Here is a 20,908-nt window from a genome sequence, read left to right as displayed (position 1 = left end):
GGCAAACGTACACAAAATGTTTTTTTTTTCATGACGTAAAATACTTGAATTTGTCCGTCAATGTTCAATAAAGTTTTTCACCTGGCTCTGTGGCGCAATGGATAGCGCATTGGACTTCTAGTCAAACACTTGAGGAGTGATTCAAAGGTTGTGGGTTCGAGTCCCACCAGAGTCGGATTTTTAAAAGAACTTCTGTTGACTTCACCCCCAGTCCTCAAAACTGCACATTGAACGACATACGTGCAGATTTCAAACTAGGTCCCTGTGCACGTCTTTAGTTTATAATACCGTAACCGGAGGAGCCATGTTCCTCTGATGTAAACAGGTTTACACTGACATATGTTACAGATGTCTCAAGGGACGTAGATTCACCGAATTAGGGTGGAAGAAACTTTTTAGCAACCTAGAAGGAATTAACACTCTAACTAAAAGTTTAAAACTAGATATTTTATGAGCTGATTCCTGCATATTGAATACATGTTTATTTGATTACTTGTTAACTGGTAAATAAATAATAAATGTAGGATTAAATATTACAAAATTACTAAAAAAGCAATAATAAAATATAATTTCAAACCAGATGGTTTAAAACAGCATTTAGGTGTTTTTGTGAAGAACTACTATGCTTTTCAATGGTGGCAGCGTGTTGGAAAAAAGGCCAAGACTATTCCTCAATAGTTTTGCAGGAGGACACTGAAAGACTGCATAATTCAGCTGTTGCTATTGTGTTTGTATACATACTAATATTTTTGTGTGTACTGATTTCATTTCAGTGTATTCATTTATTCAAACAACTGCCTTTGTATTACTGTGACATTATTGCTTTATCATAATATTGTTGATTAGAATGGTAGTTTAGTTTTTCTCAAAGTACAAAGAGGAATTATATTTAAAAGAAGAAGGAAACATGAATGTGGGCACTAAATTGTAACAAATAGTTCTTTCAAACTTCACTTAAATCCACAAATATTAACATCATGGTGGTGCTAGAGGAAAAGTCATGGGATCACCAAAGTCATTAAGACAGCAACACTACACACATACTACATTTTGTTGATGTTGACATATTTCACCAGCTGGTGGCGCTATTGGAAATTCATCCTGTTGGCATCCATTTGCACCAAATTTCATGACAATCCATCCAATCCTTGTCAAGATTAGAACCTGAGCAATATGGGATTTTCGAGAACGATACCCATTTTTGAGGGAAGTAATTCACTCATCACATATCCCATATGAGGTACTCAGAAGGCTGCTCTCTTAAACAAATAACTTTATTTAACAATATTTGAGTTAAATATCGGATTGGATTGTAAATCACAGCGCACTCTGCTGGATAAACCTTGCAGTGACACCAATATATTAACACAAGCATTTGATTCTGCATTATATACCCTAAAATCATATTGGTGCATATATCGGATAACATAAAGGCTGATACCAATACAGTACTAATATGTCTGCAATAGTCCACCACGGCTCTAATAAGGATATTTCATTAAAACCCAAACATGGTGCTAGGGGCAAAGTCAGGGAACCCACCCTCCCTGGGTAACTTGAATGTCTGTGCAAAGTTTCATGGCAATTGACTCAAAAACTGTTGAGATGTTTCAGTCGGACAGACCAACATCGCCATCTCTAGAGCCATCGTAGCCGGACTAAAAACATGTGGCTGAAGTAGTGTTTCATCTAGAATGTTAACTGTCATGTTAGAATGGAATGAAGAATGGAATCATATTAAATAGAGAGAACTCCCTGTCTGGAAACATTATTACCACAAACCTGTTGTAGTGAGAGCACAAGAGTTAGAGAGAGAGAGAGTATATCAACAAAACAACCAACAATGATCGAAAGAGAACGAATTTTCCTCCGTACTGAAATGGGTCAGTTTCATCAAACCTTGATGAAACTGACCACGGAGGAGAGAAAGAGGGAGGTCAGACGACAAATGCATGTCGAGCTGAGAGTAATGGAGATGGAGCGCAGAGAAAGAGTCGCTCTGGAGACCATGCTGAAGATGAGGCAGGAGGCCAATCAGAGAGAGGAGGAGGAGGGGGAGGAGGAGGAGGAGGAGGAGGAGAGGGCGAGTGAATTAGAGGCCCTGGAGAAAACAAAACAAGACAAACTGGAGAAAGAGAGTCTTCAGTGGTCGAAGGAGGAGGAGCAGGTCAAATGGCCCAAGTTCACCATAGATGATCTGAAAAAAGAGCAACAGAGGAGGCGAGAGGAGGCTGAGCTCTGTCGTCTGCCAGAGGTGGGAGACCACGCCAGCCCAGAGTGCCTGACCCTTGACCTGAAGGCCAAGGAGCCATTGAAAAAGAGAACTCTGCACAACAACTGGGTTGGAGAGCAGAAAATGGACAGTGAGCCTGTCAAAGAGAGGTGCCACAGAAACAGTGCCACCTATCGCCTCTTTGCTGCAAAACCAGGCCCCAAGCCTATAGGTTTGTGTAATATTCCTTCATCCTGCTTATTTAATACTAGATAGAGCCCTAAAGTGGTGATTATTATACTATAAATAAGTAATTATGAAATAAATCTCTCAATTTGACTTAATGATTGCTGTCTGGTGTCACCACAACCTCGCTTTTTATCCAATCACATGCCCCTCTCGCAAGCAAGGAAGCTCAACAACTGATACCAAAATTAGATTTACTTAGTTTCTGTTCGATAGAGCAGTGAAACTTTTTAAATTCTACATTGACCTTGTTATATTTGAATTTGTGCTTTTGTGCTCATCAAATTGTATTTTTCTTCTCTCGTTTTAAGAAAAACACAAGGAGACCCTGCAGCGGCTGCCTGACCGAATCACATTCGGATACTGGGTGGATAAGTACCTGGACCACAGAGAGAGGAAGGTTGAGAAGCGTACGATCAAAGCAGAGGAGCAATACGCAAAATGGACCACCTTCAAGGCGAGCAGTGCCAGGCAGTTGTCCCTGCAGCATGACTATTACACTGGAGGATTTGTTTCAGACAGGAACAGAATCCTGAAATCCCTTTTTTAAAACGTACTTATTGTTTCTTTGTTATTGTGATTTTTCGTAATAAAACTGTGTTGATGTTAACATATTAAGCTTTTGTCTTGCATAATTTTAATACCATTGATAGTAGTCCACCTCCTAATAAAGTGCATAACTCTGCCTTCTCTTGGCCAGCACTTCAATTCACAGGAGGAGGAAGAAATAAAAACCAACAAAGAAAGAAGGATGAGACAGTACTCAGTAAATCAATAATTTAAGCTTAAATTAAAACATCATTTATTTTGCATGTTTCCAATAACGTGCAGACATTTGAACAGATTCTTGAGAACTCAAACAAGATGGTAATGGCCAAACAACACACAAAACTAGAATAAACATAAAACAAAATAAATAATTACTAGGTAATACTGTTCAGACGAGACAGAGTGCGCGGGGGGGGGGGACAAAAGGGAGGAAAGGGGAGTAATGTTTTAAAAAAAGGTTCAGTATGTTACAAGGCCACATGCTAGCACAGTAGTGGTAACAATACACGACCCAACACAGCTTCAAAATAGTGTTCTCAGGGAAAATGGTTTTGCATGTATAAATGTTACTCTACATATAAAAGTGTTTTTAGTTGAAGTGCAGTTGTTATAATCCATTCCTTGTTTATGTGGCGGGGATCTGTGGCAGGCCAAACTCGTCCACCAAAACACCATCCTGCAAACGAAAGAAGAAAACATTTGACTGCAATCACGAGCAAACAGACCTTTAGACACACACTTAGATTTGTACAAGTGTTTTTATTCTTTCAGTTGGTGGACGTTAAACAGGATGGATTCTGTCAGAGCAAACAGCTTAAAACAGCTCTAGTTGCACGCGTTTGAGCCCATTTACTACAAAAAAAACTTCACATTGGTGTCAGTTTTAATGGAAGCTGTAGGCGTATGGGTATTAGTAATCAATCACAGTCAACAGCATGCTGCCACTTTGTCAGACTTACTGTATTGATACATGCAATTACAACTAAAAGAGCCTGTTAAGGATAGATTAATTCAAATGGTGTTCTGTTGTGCAATCATTTTGGGAAGCTCAAAGACAAATCCTGATTTTTATACTGTATGTCTACCAACTAGAGTGACATCTGCGCCTTGAGAAGCAGATGACAAACGGTATGCATGCACACTGGTTGCACAATGCCCTGGTGAAATCCCAAAAGGATCTGCAGTTCTGAATCTAATATGTTGGAGCTTCCGTGGATGTGTTTTCAGGGTAATTTTAGGATGAAAATACGATGATGAAAGAGGTTAACGCTGTTGGATCCTTCGCTGTTGGAAACGAGTGGCTGCCTGGAAGGGCGGGAAAACCTAAAAACCTATGTTATGGTTTGACATTAAGTTGTAACTGTAAAATAAAACCACATCATTATTTCACTGTAATCCTACAATCTGGACCTCGAGTGTGACGTTGTGTTGCAGCGATCTCTGTATCTGATCTGAAGACTGTTACCTTGTTTGTCTTGCTGTCGCTGGGGATTCCCTCGGGGATAGACGGAGCAGCTGAGGCCTCGTCCAGGTAGGAGCTGTCATCATCCAGCAGCAGTTCATCACCCAGTGCGTCCAGCTCTGAAACCAGTTACACAGTCACTGTGACACTGTAGGCACTTATTTTGTTTCTGTAAAATACTTTGTGTAATTCGATTATGATTACTGACACACGATTGTTTAATATCAAATCTTTGTGCCTTCAATTTTAAGTGCAACTAGAACAATGTAGCAGTACCTGTTTCACTTTCGTTCACTATTTAACAGCCTAACTTAGAGATTTCTTTACTTCGTTAGTTGCTTAGAACTGCCTGAACAGTTAGTTTTGGTCTCTGTGGTGAAAATATTTAATATATTAACACACAAGGAATATCAGTGACAACATAAAATCATGCTATATATATGGTTGTCTCTAACTCCCTGTTTGACTTGTTAAGAGCTGAGAGCTTTAAGTTTGCACTTATTTCTGTGTTTGAAATGTTGATGATTGTCATTCAGGTATACCTGCTTCAAGATCATCCTCATCTATCTCTGGAGTGCCGTAGCTGCGGCTCAGGGCCTCTTGCACCTCGTTGGCGTCCTCCATCATGTCCTCCAGTTGGTCTTGTAAATCCTGAAAATAAATGTAATCACTTTTAATGTCCGATATCTAACTGGAACAACTGGAATATTGATTTTTACTTGCAACCAACATTAAACTGTTAATTTAAACAAATTCACCTGTTTTTATTTATTTGGTGTTAGAAGAATTTAAGAACAAATAATCATGTAACCATGGAGGACACTGTAAATGAGCAAGACCTGGTAAATTTACTCATCAGGCCACATTTAAACATATATGTATGTGTGTTTGTTTTAATAGTCTTTAGTCTTCTCATTATTTTACTGTTGGTTGTTGAAATCAGACAACATTCGACTGAAGCTGGACTAAGGAACCTGACAATTAGCAACAAGCAGCAACAGTTTTAGAAATGTAAATTACAGAAGAAAATATACAAAAAAAGTTATTTATTTATACCAGCAGGACAAGAGAGGTAAAACATCTAAAAAGGTGGTTATTCTAACATTATTTGGACAAAATCCTCACTCGCTGTACGTCTAAACACACTTAGAAGTAATGGTGGTTGTACAAATAGAGAAGTTCAGTTCAGTCTAAACAATCAATATATAATTAACAACAGAAACAGTGTAGTGGTGTATGACAAACATACGTCAATCTGATCGAGTTTGACGTCCTTGTAAGCCCTTTTCATTTCCTTTGCACCAATCTTCATGGCCTCCACCTGAGAACAGAAGATACATTGCAGATATAAAATATATATTTAGTCAGTGGTAAAAAGGGACTCTATCTACACAAGCTATTCTGGTAAAGACACATACCGATAGGAATCCAGTCAGCTCTGAATCTGGAGACCAGCACTATGTTCAGATTTCAAGACTTGACTCAGTGTCAGCTACTCCTAGGAACTATTTTGTTTGCTAGTTGACTGAACAAAATGAAAACTCATGTAGAAAAAAAAAAATCACATCTTAGGTACATAAGACAGCATGACGAGAAGCTAGTCGTACATGTTCAGTGTGACTAAACGCAGTAGTTTAAAAAAACCAACTTAAAAACAACCTCACGCCAACCCAAACTACTTCTTGTTGTGTGACTCTTACTGTTGTTTTGGTGTCCTTTAATGTCTGAATTGTGTAGTTTGCCTGCTCCATGTTAAAAGACTGCTGAGCCAGCTGCTCTCTTTGACCTTCATACCTGTGTAAAAACAAAATAAAGTTGGATTTAAAGCATTTGTGTTATGCACATAATCTTTTTTCTCAATAGAAACCAATACTGGATCACTGAGGTTGATAATTGAATGTTGAATGGCTAATATGCGTATACATATGTTTGATAAGGATACTTTTAAATTTGATTGTCCCTGAACTGGCAAGACATGGACTAAATGAGACATTTAACAATTGAAACTATGTAATGGTGACACAGTTTCTAACTGAGCACGCCATTAAAGGACCAGTGTGTAGGATTCAGTGCAATCTAGTGTAACCAAAAGGTAAGGTAATAAAAACATTCTTATTTTCAGGTGATGAAAACATAGTTATGAATTCAATTTCTGCCTATAGCAGCTCCTAAATGTTACACACTGGACCTTTAACACATCTGGCATTTCTGTACAGATACATTATGATACAGTACTTATCGATATACCAGTCAGGGCTCTATATCTCTGCCAAGTGTCAAAATCACACAGCGTAGGACTCACATTCTCTTCTGCTTCAGGACTCTCATCGCCTTCTGTTTCACCATGTTCTGCATTAAAACAAGCAAACAAATAAATAAAACTGCTACATCTGTGCCACCTAACATAACTCCTATGGTTGCCATGTTACCTTCGAGGGCCCATCCCTCATCTTCTTCATCTGATCCTTGTACTTCATGAGTTCGGCGTCTAGTCTGCTGATCTTCTTCTCTATGGACTCTGCCCTCGCATCCACCTGAGAGAGGAAGGGATACACAGGGAGATGTGATGTGTGTGTGTGTGTGTGTGTGTGTGTGTGTGTGTGTGTGTGTGTGAGGTAAACACAGAGGGAGGGTTGTGGTTATAAGATGCATTTTTTTTTTTTTTTATCGCAATGTGAGCCAGGAGGAGACATGAGAGACGCTGTTGTTGTTGTTGTTGTTGTTGTGTAAAATAGCCGTAGCTTGATAGCTTGCCAGCAGCAGGGGTTGGCTGCCCTTTTGTGACTATGCTAGCTCAGTTAACGGTACCGCTAGGTCACATAATAGTGACATAAACAACATTTACACACCTCCGCCTGACAGTACTCACATTGCCGATACAGTCCGACAGGTTGGGAGGAGGCGCTTTCGGCTTCCCGCGTCCAAATATTCGGTTCATTTTCGTGTTATGGCCGCGGAGCTGTTAGAAAATACAAAAAAAAAAAAAGCATTAAACGCTTTCTTCATTTGGAGACACCCGGAAGCAACGGTTCAGACGCAAAAGGCTCCCATTGGTTGGCGTAAACAGTTGTAACCAATGAGGGTTTGAATACGCGCCTGCCCCCGTGTGGAGAGCAACGGGATTGCAGCCTCAGTGGAAACCTATTGTGCCCTGTCTTTGTTACACCTCCACCCTGCAGATATGATGGTATTAAATGGGTCTTTTTTCTTTTTTTGTTTTTTGTTTGACCTACCAGACTCCTGACGTGCAGATTAATATTGCCTGATTGATTCACAATGTGCAGTATAATCCTACTTAGATGCAGTTTGATTGCTACCACTTTATAGTAAGGCATCCTTTGTAAAGGTGGCAACTAATGGCTTAACTAAAGATGAATAAATCATGTTTTACTGAGCAGTTATAAGTGGTGGAAGGAGTGTTCAGATCTTTAGCTTAAGTAAAAGTACCAATACAACAATGTAAAAAGTCATGCATTTAAAATCGAATTTAAGTACAAATGGATTATTAGCCAAAACGTTTGGGAACCACTGATTTAATCTTAATCCTAATAATCCTAATAATGCATTATATTTTATATACTTATCATAGTTTCTTATTGTAAAGTACATTTTTTTCCTTTGTTATTTAGTTAATTATAAGTGTAAGGTTAGATAAATTAGAAATAATAAACTAAACAACAATAAAAATTACTTTAGTACTAGTAAATATACTTAGTTTCTTTTTCACCATGGATTAATTGGTACCACTTTATAATAAGGATTTATCAATTTTCTGTATTGTGTCTGCGAATTTCTGGGTTTTGAGGGTTTTGCATTCTATACAGTTACACACAAATTAAACATGGTGGTTCCTGACAGCTAATTCTGGTACATTTTATGCTAAAACTTTAAATTACAATAAAGAGATTTAGTATTTCTTTCCATAAAATTCCATCATTTCTTACAAAGAAAAAAAAATCAATGAAAAGAGAAATTAATGAATAAAATGAATGATTTAATTCATGTTACACTTCGGGGAAGAGGTTATGAGCTCTGTATTTTTAAGATCCTAGCTATGCCCTCCATATAATCCCTGTATGGTTATATGGCATTAATACAAACAACTTTTGGGTTGCCAGGTTGTGAAAAATCTCTCTGTCTGGTGTTCATCCTCTTCCTACATGACACTTGACCAAAATCTATTTATTAACATCATATTAAGATTTATAACTGCAGTCACGATGACTTATAAAGTGAGAAACCTATTAGCTGCATGACACCAGGCAAAAATATTTTTCACATCCTGGCAACTCCAAAACTTCTTCTCATTAATGTCTTCTAACAGGTCTATAAAGCATTACTTATTGAGATTTAGTCACCATGAATAATGATCTTAGTTACTACTCTTTATAATGAAAAGTGGTCCAGATTAATCACCAGCTGATACTCAAATAAATAATAGCAGATAATACAAATACACATTATAATGTAAACATTTACACTTCACACGCAACAAAACAGCAAGTGATGAGTGACAGTTTTTCCTTTGAGCAGTGAAGCCTATTAGAGCCTTATTAGACATAAGAGCCTGTTATGGAACCTGGCTACACGTAATGGCTTATTAATAACCACTAACCTGGAGAGACGGAGACAGAGAGTGAAAAAAAATGCTGTAATTTTGGTCATTATGGCTGACAGCTTCATCAGTGCACACAAGGGCTGATTGATTTAATTTGCCTCTCAAATCTCTGAAAATCCCTGTGCATCATTAGGCCTGTCAGCTGCTGGAAAGAGGTGCTGCAGCTTCCTCAATGCGAAAAACCTCTGCCCTTTGTAATTAAAAATACAATAGAGATAAAAAAAATCATTGGTCACCACAGCACCACTGAACGTCAATACAGTCAGTTTACACCATTAGCAGTGTATGTGCACGCAACTGGGTTTGTCGGCAGCTGGCTGCAGCCTGTGAGGGATCATTCGTCACTGCACTACTAAATCTCAGTAATTCCTCCAAACTAAAATACAACATATAGATTAATACAAGTGACTGTTACAGCAATAATTCATCTGACTTTTTTCTGGTCTGCCTAGTTTGGTTATGATTGATTTTGGAGCTTGCGGACAGCAGAAACAATTTGTGAGCACAACACTGACATATCATCATCTTTTATAGCGAACTTGTTGAACAGTTGCTTATTTACACATCCAGCAGTTACTAAGCAACATTATCATTCAAGTTTCTGGCCACCTGGTGACTGAAACTCCAATATTCACACTCTTTTTACCTTTGTTTTTGGTCTCTACCAACTCTGAGGGACCTGCGGGAAATATCTGGTCCTTTAGTTGAAGCCGCAGGACGGCCGGATTAATCCATTATGGGGGCCACAGGGAAAAAACAAGTTATGAGTCCCTACTGTCCTCCCTGCATCTGTATATTGTGCATGTATTAGTTAGTAATTGGTTGATCAAGCACACATTCATTGACTAAAATGCACCAGGTAGGTCCCATATATACCAAAGTAATAAAGACCTTAAAATCCTCTTCTGCATCCTGTGCCCCCACCTCCTAAATTCTCACACCTCTGTTCACACCTGAACAATGAAATTGGTAAATCCAAAAGTAGGGAAGCACAGCAGCAGAAATAAGCTCCTCCTGGCTGAATCTACAGTCACTGCAAATACCTCTGCAAGACCACCAACACAAAATGCTTCACAATTAGTAGACCAAGCCTTGGACTTCTGCTTTTCAGTCAGTGCACTCACCATGGAAACACTAACTTTGAGTCTGAGTTGAATAGAATTAATACAGGTTTGAAAGAAGAAAAAAAACATTCATCCTGACGTGGATGGTAATGTCATGGCTGTTCTGTGATGTTATTTCAAAGATATTTATTTGCTATATTTTTCATCAGTTAACCCACCTGGATATCATTAAGGACAGAAAGAAACCCCTCTTATATAGCGTTTCCTTTAAATGAAGCAATCTCACATTTTACAGCTTTATTGTGACTTAGTTGCACATGTATTAAGCATGTTTTGACATTCAAAGCTTAAAGATACAGCAAAGCATCCAACAGTGATGCAACAATGCAGCAGCACATTATACAGATATGGTAGTCAGACCTGAATTGGGCCAATAATGTGTTTATGAATACAATCATGTCTATCGAGTAAGTTACAGTATTAGAGGAATAGTTAAGAAACACATACTGAAAGCGCAGTTTTAACTGAATGGTTGCAGCACATTGTTGCCAGTTAGATTCCAACCAGCAACCTTTGTTGCATGTCATAAACCTCTCACTCCCCATTTACTGTCTGCCTCTTTACCTGTCCTACCAACTGAAGGCAAAAAAATGCCCCAAATAATCGTATAATCTTAAAAAACACATATTGTAACAAAGCTAAGCTAGTGGGATGTACACCTGTATTATATATTTTTTTAGATTATGCTACAATAACTTTCAGCAGTAAGCTTATACCAGGATATACTTTCGTACTCTTAGACTCAAAGTCTTCACACAAATGTATGTGGCTAATTGCTGATCTTTTAGAGCAAGCAAGATAGCTAAAGATAAGGCACAAAACAAGGCACAAAAACACATTTTCTACTATAACTACGTTATCATTATCGGATCTAGACAGATACATATATTAATGGTTAGTTTTACATTAAGAAAAACCCTCACAAGCCTTTGATTTGATAAATTCTGATTGATCTGGTGACTCCTATAAAAACTACAATAAGGAAACCAAGACAGAAAATCACTCACAATCAAATCAAACCTAATTTTCATGAGGATAAATGTTGCCAAGCTAAAAGTATAACATGTTGTGCAGAGGTTTACAGTATAAACATTAAATTGCACTAACCACCAAAAGCCCTGTTGTGTGGATACAGTATCTCATTATCATGTCAGCTGTTGCCTTGGAGCCCTCTGCCCAGTTTTCACATGTACCAGTATTTCAGACAAGGTGAGAATGTGTCAGGTTGACAACAGTATGTACAACGTTCGACATCTCCTCGATGAGACGTCACAGCTGAAAGTGTTTAAAAGTATGGAGCAGTGTCAGATAATAATAGTTTCTTAAAGCACAAAGTTCAGCTTTAAAGAACAGTAACCGCTAATGTTTCAACACTGACAGTCAACCATCTCATCAAGGAGAAAATACTATTCAGTATCTTCTTGTTGTGAATTATACAGAGGATGATCCCTGAGAGGTTATTCAATATTCTACATGGGTTTTCTGCTAAAGTGAGACTCTTTAAAGATGTCGACTATTCACAAATTTACAATACGACAAAGCACCAAACTACAATCCACATAAAACACAGTCAGTTTAAAACAAAGCTCATAATGCATTTTGTTCCCAAAAGAATCAGGGACATTTACTTCTTTTCATTCTGTGCACAAAATACCAGTTGATCTTTTTATGCATTGGAGAACTATATTAATCACTTTAATGTGAAAGCCTAAAATTTACAGGTCAGGTAAACAAAATGTGAATAAAATACTTTTGGTTTGTCACACCTGGACATAATTTTCTGACAGTGTGAAAAATAATATTATAGTAATTTTAATACTTCAAGCTTCAATTTCTTCAGAGGGGATTTTATACACGGCAAAATACTATACAATGATTTAGTATCTTACTGGGCTGTGATCCTGGAGGCATCTTTGCACTTCGACAATCACTGTCTCATAGTGACTTTAATCTAAACTTCATTTTAAAGGAGTCCAGTGTTTTTCTATGTTTTTCTACATTTTTCTATGTGTCAACAAATCCCACAAAGATGGAAAACATGTCCATCTCTCAGTTCTTTCTGACTTCTCTAGCCTGTCTCAAGCCCATTCATTTCATTCTTTAAAAACAGGTCTTATAGACTGAAGAGCGTTTGTGAAGCTCAGTGTGGTTTGGCCCTCTCCATCTTGGCAGTCCTGACACTACCGGCTCCAAAAATGTGTTATTTTTTCAAATGGTACAGTTGCCTTGAACGGGGAAATTAGCTATAGAGATCAAAAACGTTTTTGCAGCTGTACATTTTTTTATTTCTGCTGTAAAGTAAAGGCATTTTAAAATGGGGCCCTATGGAGATTGATCACTTCTGTAACCTCAAGTGGCCATTTAAGAAACTGCAGTTTTTGTTACTTGTTTGTTGTCTTTTGTAAGCCACAGACGTTGCCGCTTGGTCACATATATATAGTTTCATTTTTATTATTTTTATTTTTATCAGACCGCACTGGGCAATGTTTAAAATTTTACTCTTACAAGAGAAATTGGTGGTGTATTTATTAGGGACTATTTTCAGCAGCGGATTGATACACATTTGGTGGTCTTGTGTGTATATCCAGCAGCAGGATGGTGTATATGGGATGAACTCAAAATAATTGTTCATTATAATGTTGGACGTGTCACCCAGTGCAACAGTGTGGCTCACTGATGTTTTTAACGTTTTTTGGACAGTGAGGGAATAGCCTAAATTCTTTGATGGTTTTAGGCTTTTTGTGGGATTTGTTGACGATAAGAAAAATGTAGAATATCCCCAGTTTATTCTTTAAATGTACATGCTTCTGGATTCTCTGACCAGCATTCTGGGTAAATAAATAACTATCCCTCTCTTTAGCCTTCCCCTTAGATGGCAGTGGTGATTTGAGTCAATCCCAGCTCATTGGAGTCCTCCCAGCCCTGATAGGGCATAGAGGACATGTCCATGGCTAGTCATACGGGCCTGGCCTGCCTCATATCTCCCCGGCCTTCTGTGGGACACGAGTGGTCCCGCAAGGTGCTCCTCACCCGGCTCACCCCCTGGCAGTCTCTGTGTCCTTGGGCACCGGGGCAGCAGAAGTCCCTGAAGCACCTCTTGAAGTTCTCATCCAGGAAGGCGTAGAGGATGGGGTTGAGGCTGCTGTTGGTGTAGCCCAGCGCAACGCAGAAGAAGTAGGCGGCCATGACGGCGGTGGTCTCAGGCACGTTGCCCGACAGCGCCTTGACTAAGATGAAGATGTGGATGGGCGTCCAGCACACCACGAAGACGGCGACTACCACAAGCACCAGACGAGTGATCCGCCGCAGGTTGCGGTCCTTCTCGCGTGAGCCCGACAGCAGGCGCACGCTCTTCAGCCGCATGACCATCAGTGTGTAGCAGACGGTGATGATGATGACGGGTGCCACAAAGGCAAAGATGAAGACACAGATCTTCATAAGGGTGTCCCAGTAGATGTAGGGTTCTGGGAACTGTAGGGCACACTCTGTAGTGCCTGTTAAAACAGAGTTAGTCATATTTAATTGAGAAGAAAACAACAACAACAAGACTTAGGTACTAACGGCTCTGTGAGGTTGCTTTGAGCTAAATGCTAATTCCTGATACTGCTGATGTTTACCTGTTGTTTTCACCTTGGTTAGGTGCGTTAAGATTTGCTAAATAGCACAAAACACAAAGCAGAGCTCTAGATGGAAAGTTGATGACATTTAATTCTGTCCTTCTATTATTTAGCATTTCTAAGCAGTATAGCAAACATTTAAATGTTATACTTTCAAATGGTTTATGATGCACTATAATGTAGTTGAACACAGCTGAAGTATTAATTTTGTAAAATGATAACTGTGTTATTATCATATTTTAGATATGAGTTGAGTTGGGTTCAACTCAAATTGTTTGAGGAAACCGATTGCCTTAAACCATTTAAATTTATTACCTCCAAGGTTTAAGCAGGAAAAAATATTTGAGTTAAGTACAAGTAACTCGTAATAAATCATATAAAGTCAGCGTAAAGAAAATGAGTCAATGGAACAAACTGGAATTAAATCACCAATACTTAAAATACTGCACAAATTTAAGTGCACTCAAAACAACAACTTATTTTTGAGTTGGGTTTAATTCATGGGAATGAGTGGGAGGATTCAGTTATGTTAGCTTACTTCTTTTATTAAGTTGTGTTGTTAGGCTCTACAGTCTGTTTATACATCAGCCTCCACTTATTGGTTCCTAAGGGAGGAGTTGTAGTTGTTAACAAAGACATCAATAAATGCTTATATCTTACAAATACATTATAGTGTGATATAAACCATGTATTCAATGTTTATATACTACTTATTACAACCACGTGGGGACATCAATCCACCCAACAGTTCTCAAGACATTTAACTAACAACATCATGGTGGCGCTAGAGGAACAGACAGGAGATTATCAAAGTCAATATGGTTCATCCTCTGGGAACCATGAATGTCTATTATTATATCTATTATAATAGAACTATAATATCAGATCCTGTGATGCAGTGAGGTTATCCCCACGGAGAGGTAGATTCATCACCTAGTCTAACAGCTCTGACTTAAGTGCACTGTGCTTTATTGAATGAAGGCTCATTGTGAACACGAACCATCTATTAGACCAGTGGTTCCCAACCTTTTTCCTTGAAGCCCCCCCTTGCCTGTGTCCAAGACAAGTCAGGCCCCCCCAACCACAACCCCTACCCGCATACACGCACTAAATAGGTAATAAACAGCTTAAAGAATTTAAATGTGGACCAAAAATATGTTTCAATTTGGATTATATTATTTTGGTAACCTCACAACCTTAGCAGACAAAGTTGTGCGCACCCCCTGTGATCCCTGGCGCCCCCCCCAGGTTGGGAGCCACTGTATTAGACTGAAAAAAAATTGAATCTTCCTAGCTCTCTTCTCAGGACACATTATGTCTGTCGTGGCTTCATCTAGTCAAGTAGCTGTAATGTAGGCTCTCATCAAGCCTACAGAACATCCTCTTCATGGAATTTGAAGGATGCTTTCATCAGCCAATTGAGATAATTCAATGCAAGGATTTTCGGACTGCAGTGGGGTTTCAAGTTTAAAATTGCCTATAAGAGTCCATTTGGAGCTGACAGAAGGAATTTTGTCTCTATAGCAGACATGGACGTTGAATAAACCAGACAAATATAAGAAAGAAAGACCTGTGATACTGTTAAACATCAAAGGTTAAAAGAGTGCAGAGCAGAGTGAATGTATGCAAGGTCAAGGTACCGTTATTGGTCTTTGTGCTGCCAAGTATCATGGCAGGGATCCCAGCAGCGGACGACAGCACCCAGATGATCACATTGATGATCTTGGCCTTGACGGGTGTGCGGAAATCCAAGGCCTTGATGGGGTGACACACTGCCACATAGCGGTCCACGCTCATCATGGTCAACGTGAAGATGCTGGTGAACATGTTGTAGTAATCGATGGAGATGAAGACTTTGCATGCCACCTCGCCAAACGGCCAGGAGCTGAGCAGGTAGTCGGTGCTCTGGAAGGGCATGGTGGTGGTGACCAGAGCGTCAGCCACAGCCAGGTTGAAGATGTAGATGTTGGTGGCTGTTTTCATTTTGGTGTATCTATTGGTCGGAGGAGGGAGAAGAAAACATGAAGAGGTTGAATGGATTTGATTGTCATTTGTCTCCCATTTTTTCTTGGTTAAATCCTTTAAAAGAAGAGCAAATGAAATGAGAAATGGAAATTAAATCGCTTTCAGAAGGATTAGTTACGAAGGTGATCAGCTCTTTCTCTAAATAAACAGATTACACAGATTAACTTTAGCAGCCAAAATACTGTACATACACACAAATGGAACAAAAAGAAGAAAAATAATTCCCACTTTCTCCACTTCCATTATCTCTTGCCTAATTCAAGGCTTTAAGATGTAATCTATCAAGGTTGATCTCACATCCAGTGTTTAAAATGAAAAGACCTTTATGAGGCTTTAAGCCGAATCTTACATGAAATGGGACACATGAGCTTTTCAGAGGAAATATTGACATTGCAATCATTGCAAACCTTGTTACAATCTATAACACATGTCGTCAGTATGGTGAAGAAAATATTAACTCAGGATTCAGGGGTCAGTTTTCCAATTAAAAAAACACATTTTAACACATGCACATGCACGGAAAACACCACGAAGAGGCGCAAACAACGAAACAACAAGAAATACACATTTAATTATACTTATATTTTCCACCATATCACAGATTCCCCCCCAGCAGCTGAACAAACACTAATAGTTTTCGCTGTTATTAACTTATGGTCACAAATTAATACGCACTGAATTTCCTATTGCTTTATGAGCCCTATGCATTCAGGTACGCACGATATTTCACACACTTGGCGAGATGTCCGGCATTGCTTTTGACATCATATGAATAGCTGACACATTTTCAAAGCTGAAAACTCACCTTATGATGACATACATCACCAAACAGTTGCCCGCCAAGCCCACCACAAACACCACGGAGTACACCGCGACTATAATGGGGATGATGGGCGACATGGGCTCGGGCTCAGCGTCCCAGGTCCCGTTGGGTGTGTAGTTGAAGACGTCCGATAAGCCGGGTTGCCAGGTGAAGTTTGGGATGCACTCCTCAGGATGTCCCGAGGGACACCTGTCCTCTTTGTAGATGTGCACCACGCTGCTCTCCATGGTGCTGAACGCTGCACCGGCCGGGCTGCTGCTACTGCTGCTGGGCGTAAACTGACCGCTCAACTTACACAGATAATCGGCGGAGACAGCTTTCCCGGCGACAGCTACAAGAAAGAAAACAAAACAGCATTTATCTCTATTAGCACAGACATGGCTGTAGTGGGGGGAGAAAAAAACGGGAGCGCAACAGTCCGCGCTCAAGGACATCAATACGCAAGTGTAACAACACCTTACCTGTTTTTCTGCCTCCAAAAAAGTTCATTCAAATACAACAACACTGATGAGGAGTTCCTCAGGGGACGCTCAGCCACAGATTGAAATCCGGATGCTGGAAATATGGCAGAAGCAAAAGGTGTCTGTGTAGTTGTGGACGAGCAGAAAATGCACTGCCTTTGCCACCGCTGCGTCCCCGAAGGTGCGCACTGGAAGCCCGCACTGCTCATTCAGTGACATCAGAGACTGAACCAACACATATGACAGTATCCAGCCAGCAGAAAGGCGCTGACCATATGCATCTCGGTCAGCTTATACATTTATACAAATACATTTACTACATACATTAAAGCTTTACTTAGATTTCCCCTTTTTTTGTGTGTGTGTGCATTATTTCTGGTCTAACGCACCATTAATGGCTCTATGACCATTAAAACATCTGCTTGTCAGCAATATTAACCTTAAATAATCTTACATTTTCTAAAGTTACATATTCTAAAACATCATGTGCACATCTTTCTGAAAATGTTTCCCATTAATGCTGCCCTAAGATGTTCCATAGTAACTCCTGTGAGAACTACCACTGCAATATAAACATGCAGAGTCCTATCAGATGCTCAAGAGGCATGAAGTAAGAAGGACACTTGACAGCAACCCTCAGATGATTGCATCTGTACCTGCCAGCAGCACCCGATTAAAAGCAATTTGTAAAATAACATGAATAGAAATGGGCACTCGAGGCCTTCAAATAACAACTGCTTATTACCTCACCAGCATGATTTTGACTCCATTCTGATCAGAATTTGTTTAGAAGAGAAGGGTGTTGTTTTTTATTGCAGCTCTCTGGGCTCATAAGTTACACCTCCCTCATGTGCGTTTTCCTTCAAACATTACCAATTATCACTACAACAACACAAAATGTAGCAGCACTGAGAGCTCAAAAAGAAAAGAAAATCAAGCTCTAAATAAAGAATACACCCCATGTAGACAGAAATCATAGGCTATTGCTCTCTAACCAGTCTCCCTTGTTCTTTCTCACCCAGAAGATAGGAGACAGATTTCAACCAGCACGTAATTAAGTGGGTGCTGTTTCCTTTCCCTCCTTTCATGCACTAACACTCGTTGCTTAGAGACCCATCATGGCCAGGTGTTGCTTGAGTGACAAAGCCTTTTTGTAGGTGTGTTGCCATTGTTGAGGGGCTGTACATGCTTGACTTTGTTTTTCAGTATAAATATTTGATACATCTTCATTGAGGTTCTGCTTCAAACTTGAACCGGCAATCATAAAAAGGTGAATCACATCTTTCCTCATATGCAGTGGAGGGAAAAATGCAGTATTTACCCTAACGCTAATAGCGTAGTATCAAAGGTCTGTTTGCGCACAGATACAATCTGCTACTCTTCCTCTGACACTTGAGACAGGCCGTTTTATTTGAGTTCCAGAGGAGGAGAGGAAATGTTTGTTATGTAACCTCCAGTCGATGAGGTCGAGGTCAAATTAATTCCTATTTGAATTTTACTGCCCGAGGTGCTGTCTGTTCAGTAAAATGCTTTAATTAATGGTTTCATGATGAAGACCGGCATTCAAAACTAAAATATTAGAGCTTGATCATTTCAGATTTGGAGGGAAAATGTGTTACCATGTGAAAAAACTAAGCTTTTTGTTTGGAGTTTTCCCAAATGATTATACAGAAAGCCAGAGGTTTCAAGTGTGCTTCACCAGATGATTACTGTCTCAATTTGGCATGTTTCATTTATCTCACTTTGAAAATTGTCACGGCTTGTCATTCACTGAAATATTGCATCGACAAGCGAAAGAGCCATATCAATTTCTTCGCAGGTTTTGAGATAAAAGAGGCTCTCTCTCCCACAGTAGCAAAATGTGGATTTCATAGACAGAAACCCTTCCCCATTTGCAGTGCAATACTCATTTGATCCCACTACTATATTATTGATTAAACTTCAAAATATCTGCCTTCTCTCCCACGCTTAGCCAGACCTGTTACACAAGGAAGAGATGCTGCCTGCTGAGTACAAAGGTACAAATTTGCACCTGATTTAAGCCTATAGGTCATCGCCTTGTATGAGAAATAATGAAAAAAAGACATTGAACTTACACATGCCTGTTTCTGTGAGAGCAAATGAATGAATGAACAGCAGAAAACTTGGCATAGACAGCAACAGTGAAACAAGAGGGAAAAAAGAACAGATTTATATTTTAAGTTCAGTTTATGGCCTTTCTGCAGGCTGAATTTACTGGTATTGTCTAATGTCCAGAGCAATGCTATATAAAATGTTTGTTATCAGACAGTTTTTGCTGAAAACAGCAGAAATTAACTTGATGAGAGCGATAGGAGTGAACCAAAACCGTAAAGCTGCGAGTCGTAAAAACCAAAACAATGTGCTGAGAAAAGCTGTGCTCCATAGAGTAGAGGGGAACTGCTGAGTCAGGTGTTAAGTCAGAAAAAATATCGCAATTAATAGGCCCGGCCTAATATTGGCATGGGGTTATTGTTCGGGTTGTTCCGATACTGCTACTGAAAATGCCTCCAATACAGCCAGGATGGAGGCATTTACAGTAGCGGTATGCTGGCGAAAATGTGAGTCTCTGCACCGATCCAGCAACAACATCCCATTTGCCATTTTTTTCCCCCCCAGGATGCCCTACCCTCTTAGACTGGCTTACCCTGATATTCTCCCCCTAACCCTAACCAATCTCTCTGCTCATGCCTAAACCTAAAAGCTCAAATAGCTCAAACCAATAAAGGCAACAAGTACTAGCCAGTCAGAGTCCGACTAGGGCTATCTGCCACGAAACAAAGTTCAGGTATCAGAATCGGTATCAGGAAGGGAAGAATTGTATTGGTAACATCTCTATTTGTTGCGATTTATTCAATCGTGGCATCTCAGTGCTAGCAAGCTAAGTAGCTTATGGACTATGGATATATCAACATGAAGAGAGCGCACAAAACAGGAGGAAAAGACAGAAGAAAACCTGTGGAGCAAGAGAGGAAGCAGGACAAGAGGAGGAGAGATGATGAGGGGAGTGAAAAGCAGAAGAGAAGGAGAAAAATGTGCGTGAGAAAGGGCTAGGAGGAAAGGAAGGGAAAATCGGTGAGAAGAAGAGCGAGGAAGAGAGTGAAGGAGAAGAATAAAGGAGAGAATAGGAAATGAGATGTGAAAATGTGTTGAGAAGAAAGGAGTGAAGAACAGAGGAGTAAAGGAGATCAGAGGTCCCAGGAGTAGGAGAGAATAATATTGGCATTTAATAGGTTTTGTTAAGTTTATCATCAGAAATCTTAATACTTTTTTCATTTAATATTTTCTTTTTTCAGGGGATGAAATATGAGTGGAGCTGAGAGAGTGAGAGAAATGAAATCAAATAAAGTACCATAAGATAATATATGCATATCCAACTATGCTATTCCCTAAAGAAATCTAATTTGAGAAATGTTCTTTTGTTAGCCTTAATATTCAATTCAGAGTACTGAAGACATTTACTTGGCATTGTTGGGGATCTGTGCTTTGCCGTTAAAGCAGCCCAGATTATTATGGCAGAGATTCATTATTCATTATGTCAGCTGTACGTTATTTCAGTGAACTCAACTCCAGCATAGTTGAATAAAAATGGATTTCAAGATTAGTAATGATGTTTATGTAACTTAAACTTAAAAATAGTCATCAGACAATTTGTGCCTCATTTTAGGTGGTAGGAGTGAAAATTAGTCATCCTCAAAATTTGTTGTGTTCTGGTTTCAGAATGATGAAGACAATTGGAGAGCAATTAGATAG

General features: G+C 39.4%; 2 protein-coding genes and 1 non-coding gene across 3 annotated transcripts; 1 reads left to right on the top strand and 2 right to left on the bottom strand.

Annotated features, from left to right (window-relative positions):
• Positions 1-83: 83 nt before the first annotated feature.
• trnar-ucu (transfer RNA arginine (anticodon UCU)) lies at positions 84-175 on the top strand. Its single transcript is given in 2 exon segments — positions 84-120; positions 140-175. It is a non-coding gene; the product is annotated as a tRNA-Arg (tRNA).
• A 3,061-nt stretch (positions 176-3,236) lies between these two features.
• On the bottom strand, positions 3,237-7,506 carry chmp5a (charged multivesicular body protein 5a). The gene is made up of 8 exons (XM_051408409.1): positions 7,339-7,506; positions 6,899-7,003; positions 6,772-6,818; positions 6,170-6,263; positions 5,719-5,790; positions 5,012-5,120; positions 4,473-4,588; positions 3,237-3,683 (listed from the first exon to the last, which is right to left on the bottom strand). Exons 1-8 carry the CDS (start codon positions 7,405-7,407, stop codon positions 3,633-3,635), a joined length of 663 nt encoding a protein of 220 aa, XP_051264369.1. The 5' UTR covers positions 7,408-7,506; the 3' UTR covers positions 3,237-3,632.
• A 2,927-nt stretch (positions 7,507-10,433) lies between these two features.
• Positions 10,434-17,283, bottom strand: oprk1 (opioid receptor, kappa 1). The gene is made up of 4 exons (XM_051408754.1): positions 17,138-17,283; positions 16,659-17,007; positions 15,469-15,821; positions 10,434-13,705 (listed from the first exon to the last, which is right to left on the bottom strand). The coding sequence occupies exons 1-4, from the start codon at positions 17,163-17,165 to the stop codon at positions 13,167-13,169; spliced, it is 1,269 nt and encodes a 422-aa protein (XP_051264714.1). The 5' UTR covers positions 17,166-17,283; the 3' UTR covers positions 10,434-13,166.
• Between the last annotated feature and the right edge of the window lie 3,625 nt (positions 17,284-20,908).

This window comes from Dicentrarchus labrax, unplaced genomic scaffold (assembly GCF_905237075.1).
Source record: "Dicentrarchus labrax unplaced genomic scaffold, dlabrax2021, whole genome shotgun sequence".
NCBI lineage: Eukaryota > Metazoa > Chordata > Actinopteri > Moronidae > Dicentrarchus > Dicentrarchus labrax.
Note: the sequence above shows the minus strand (reverse complement) of the source record. Positions and strands in the feature narration are given on the sequence as shown.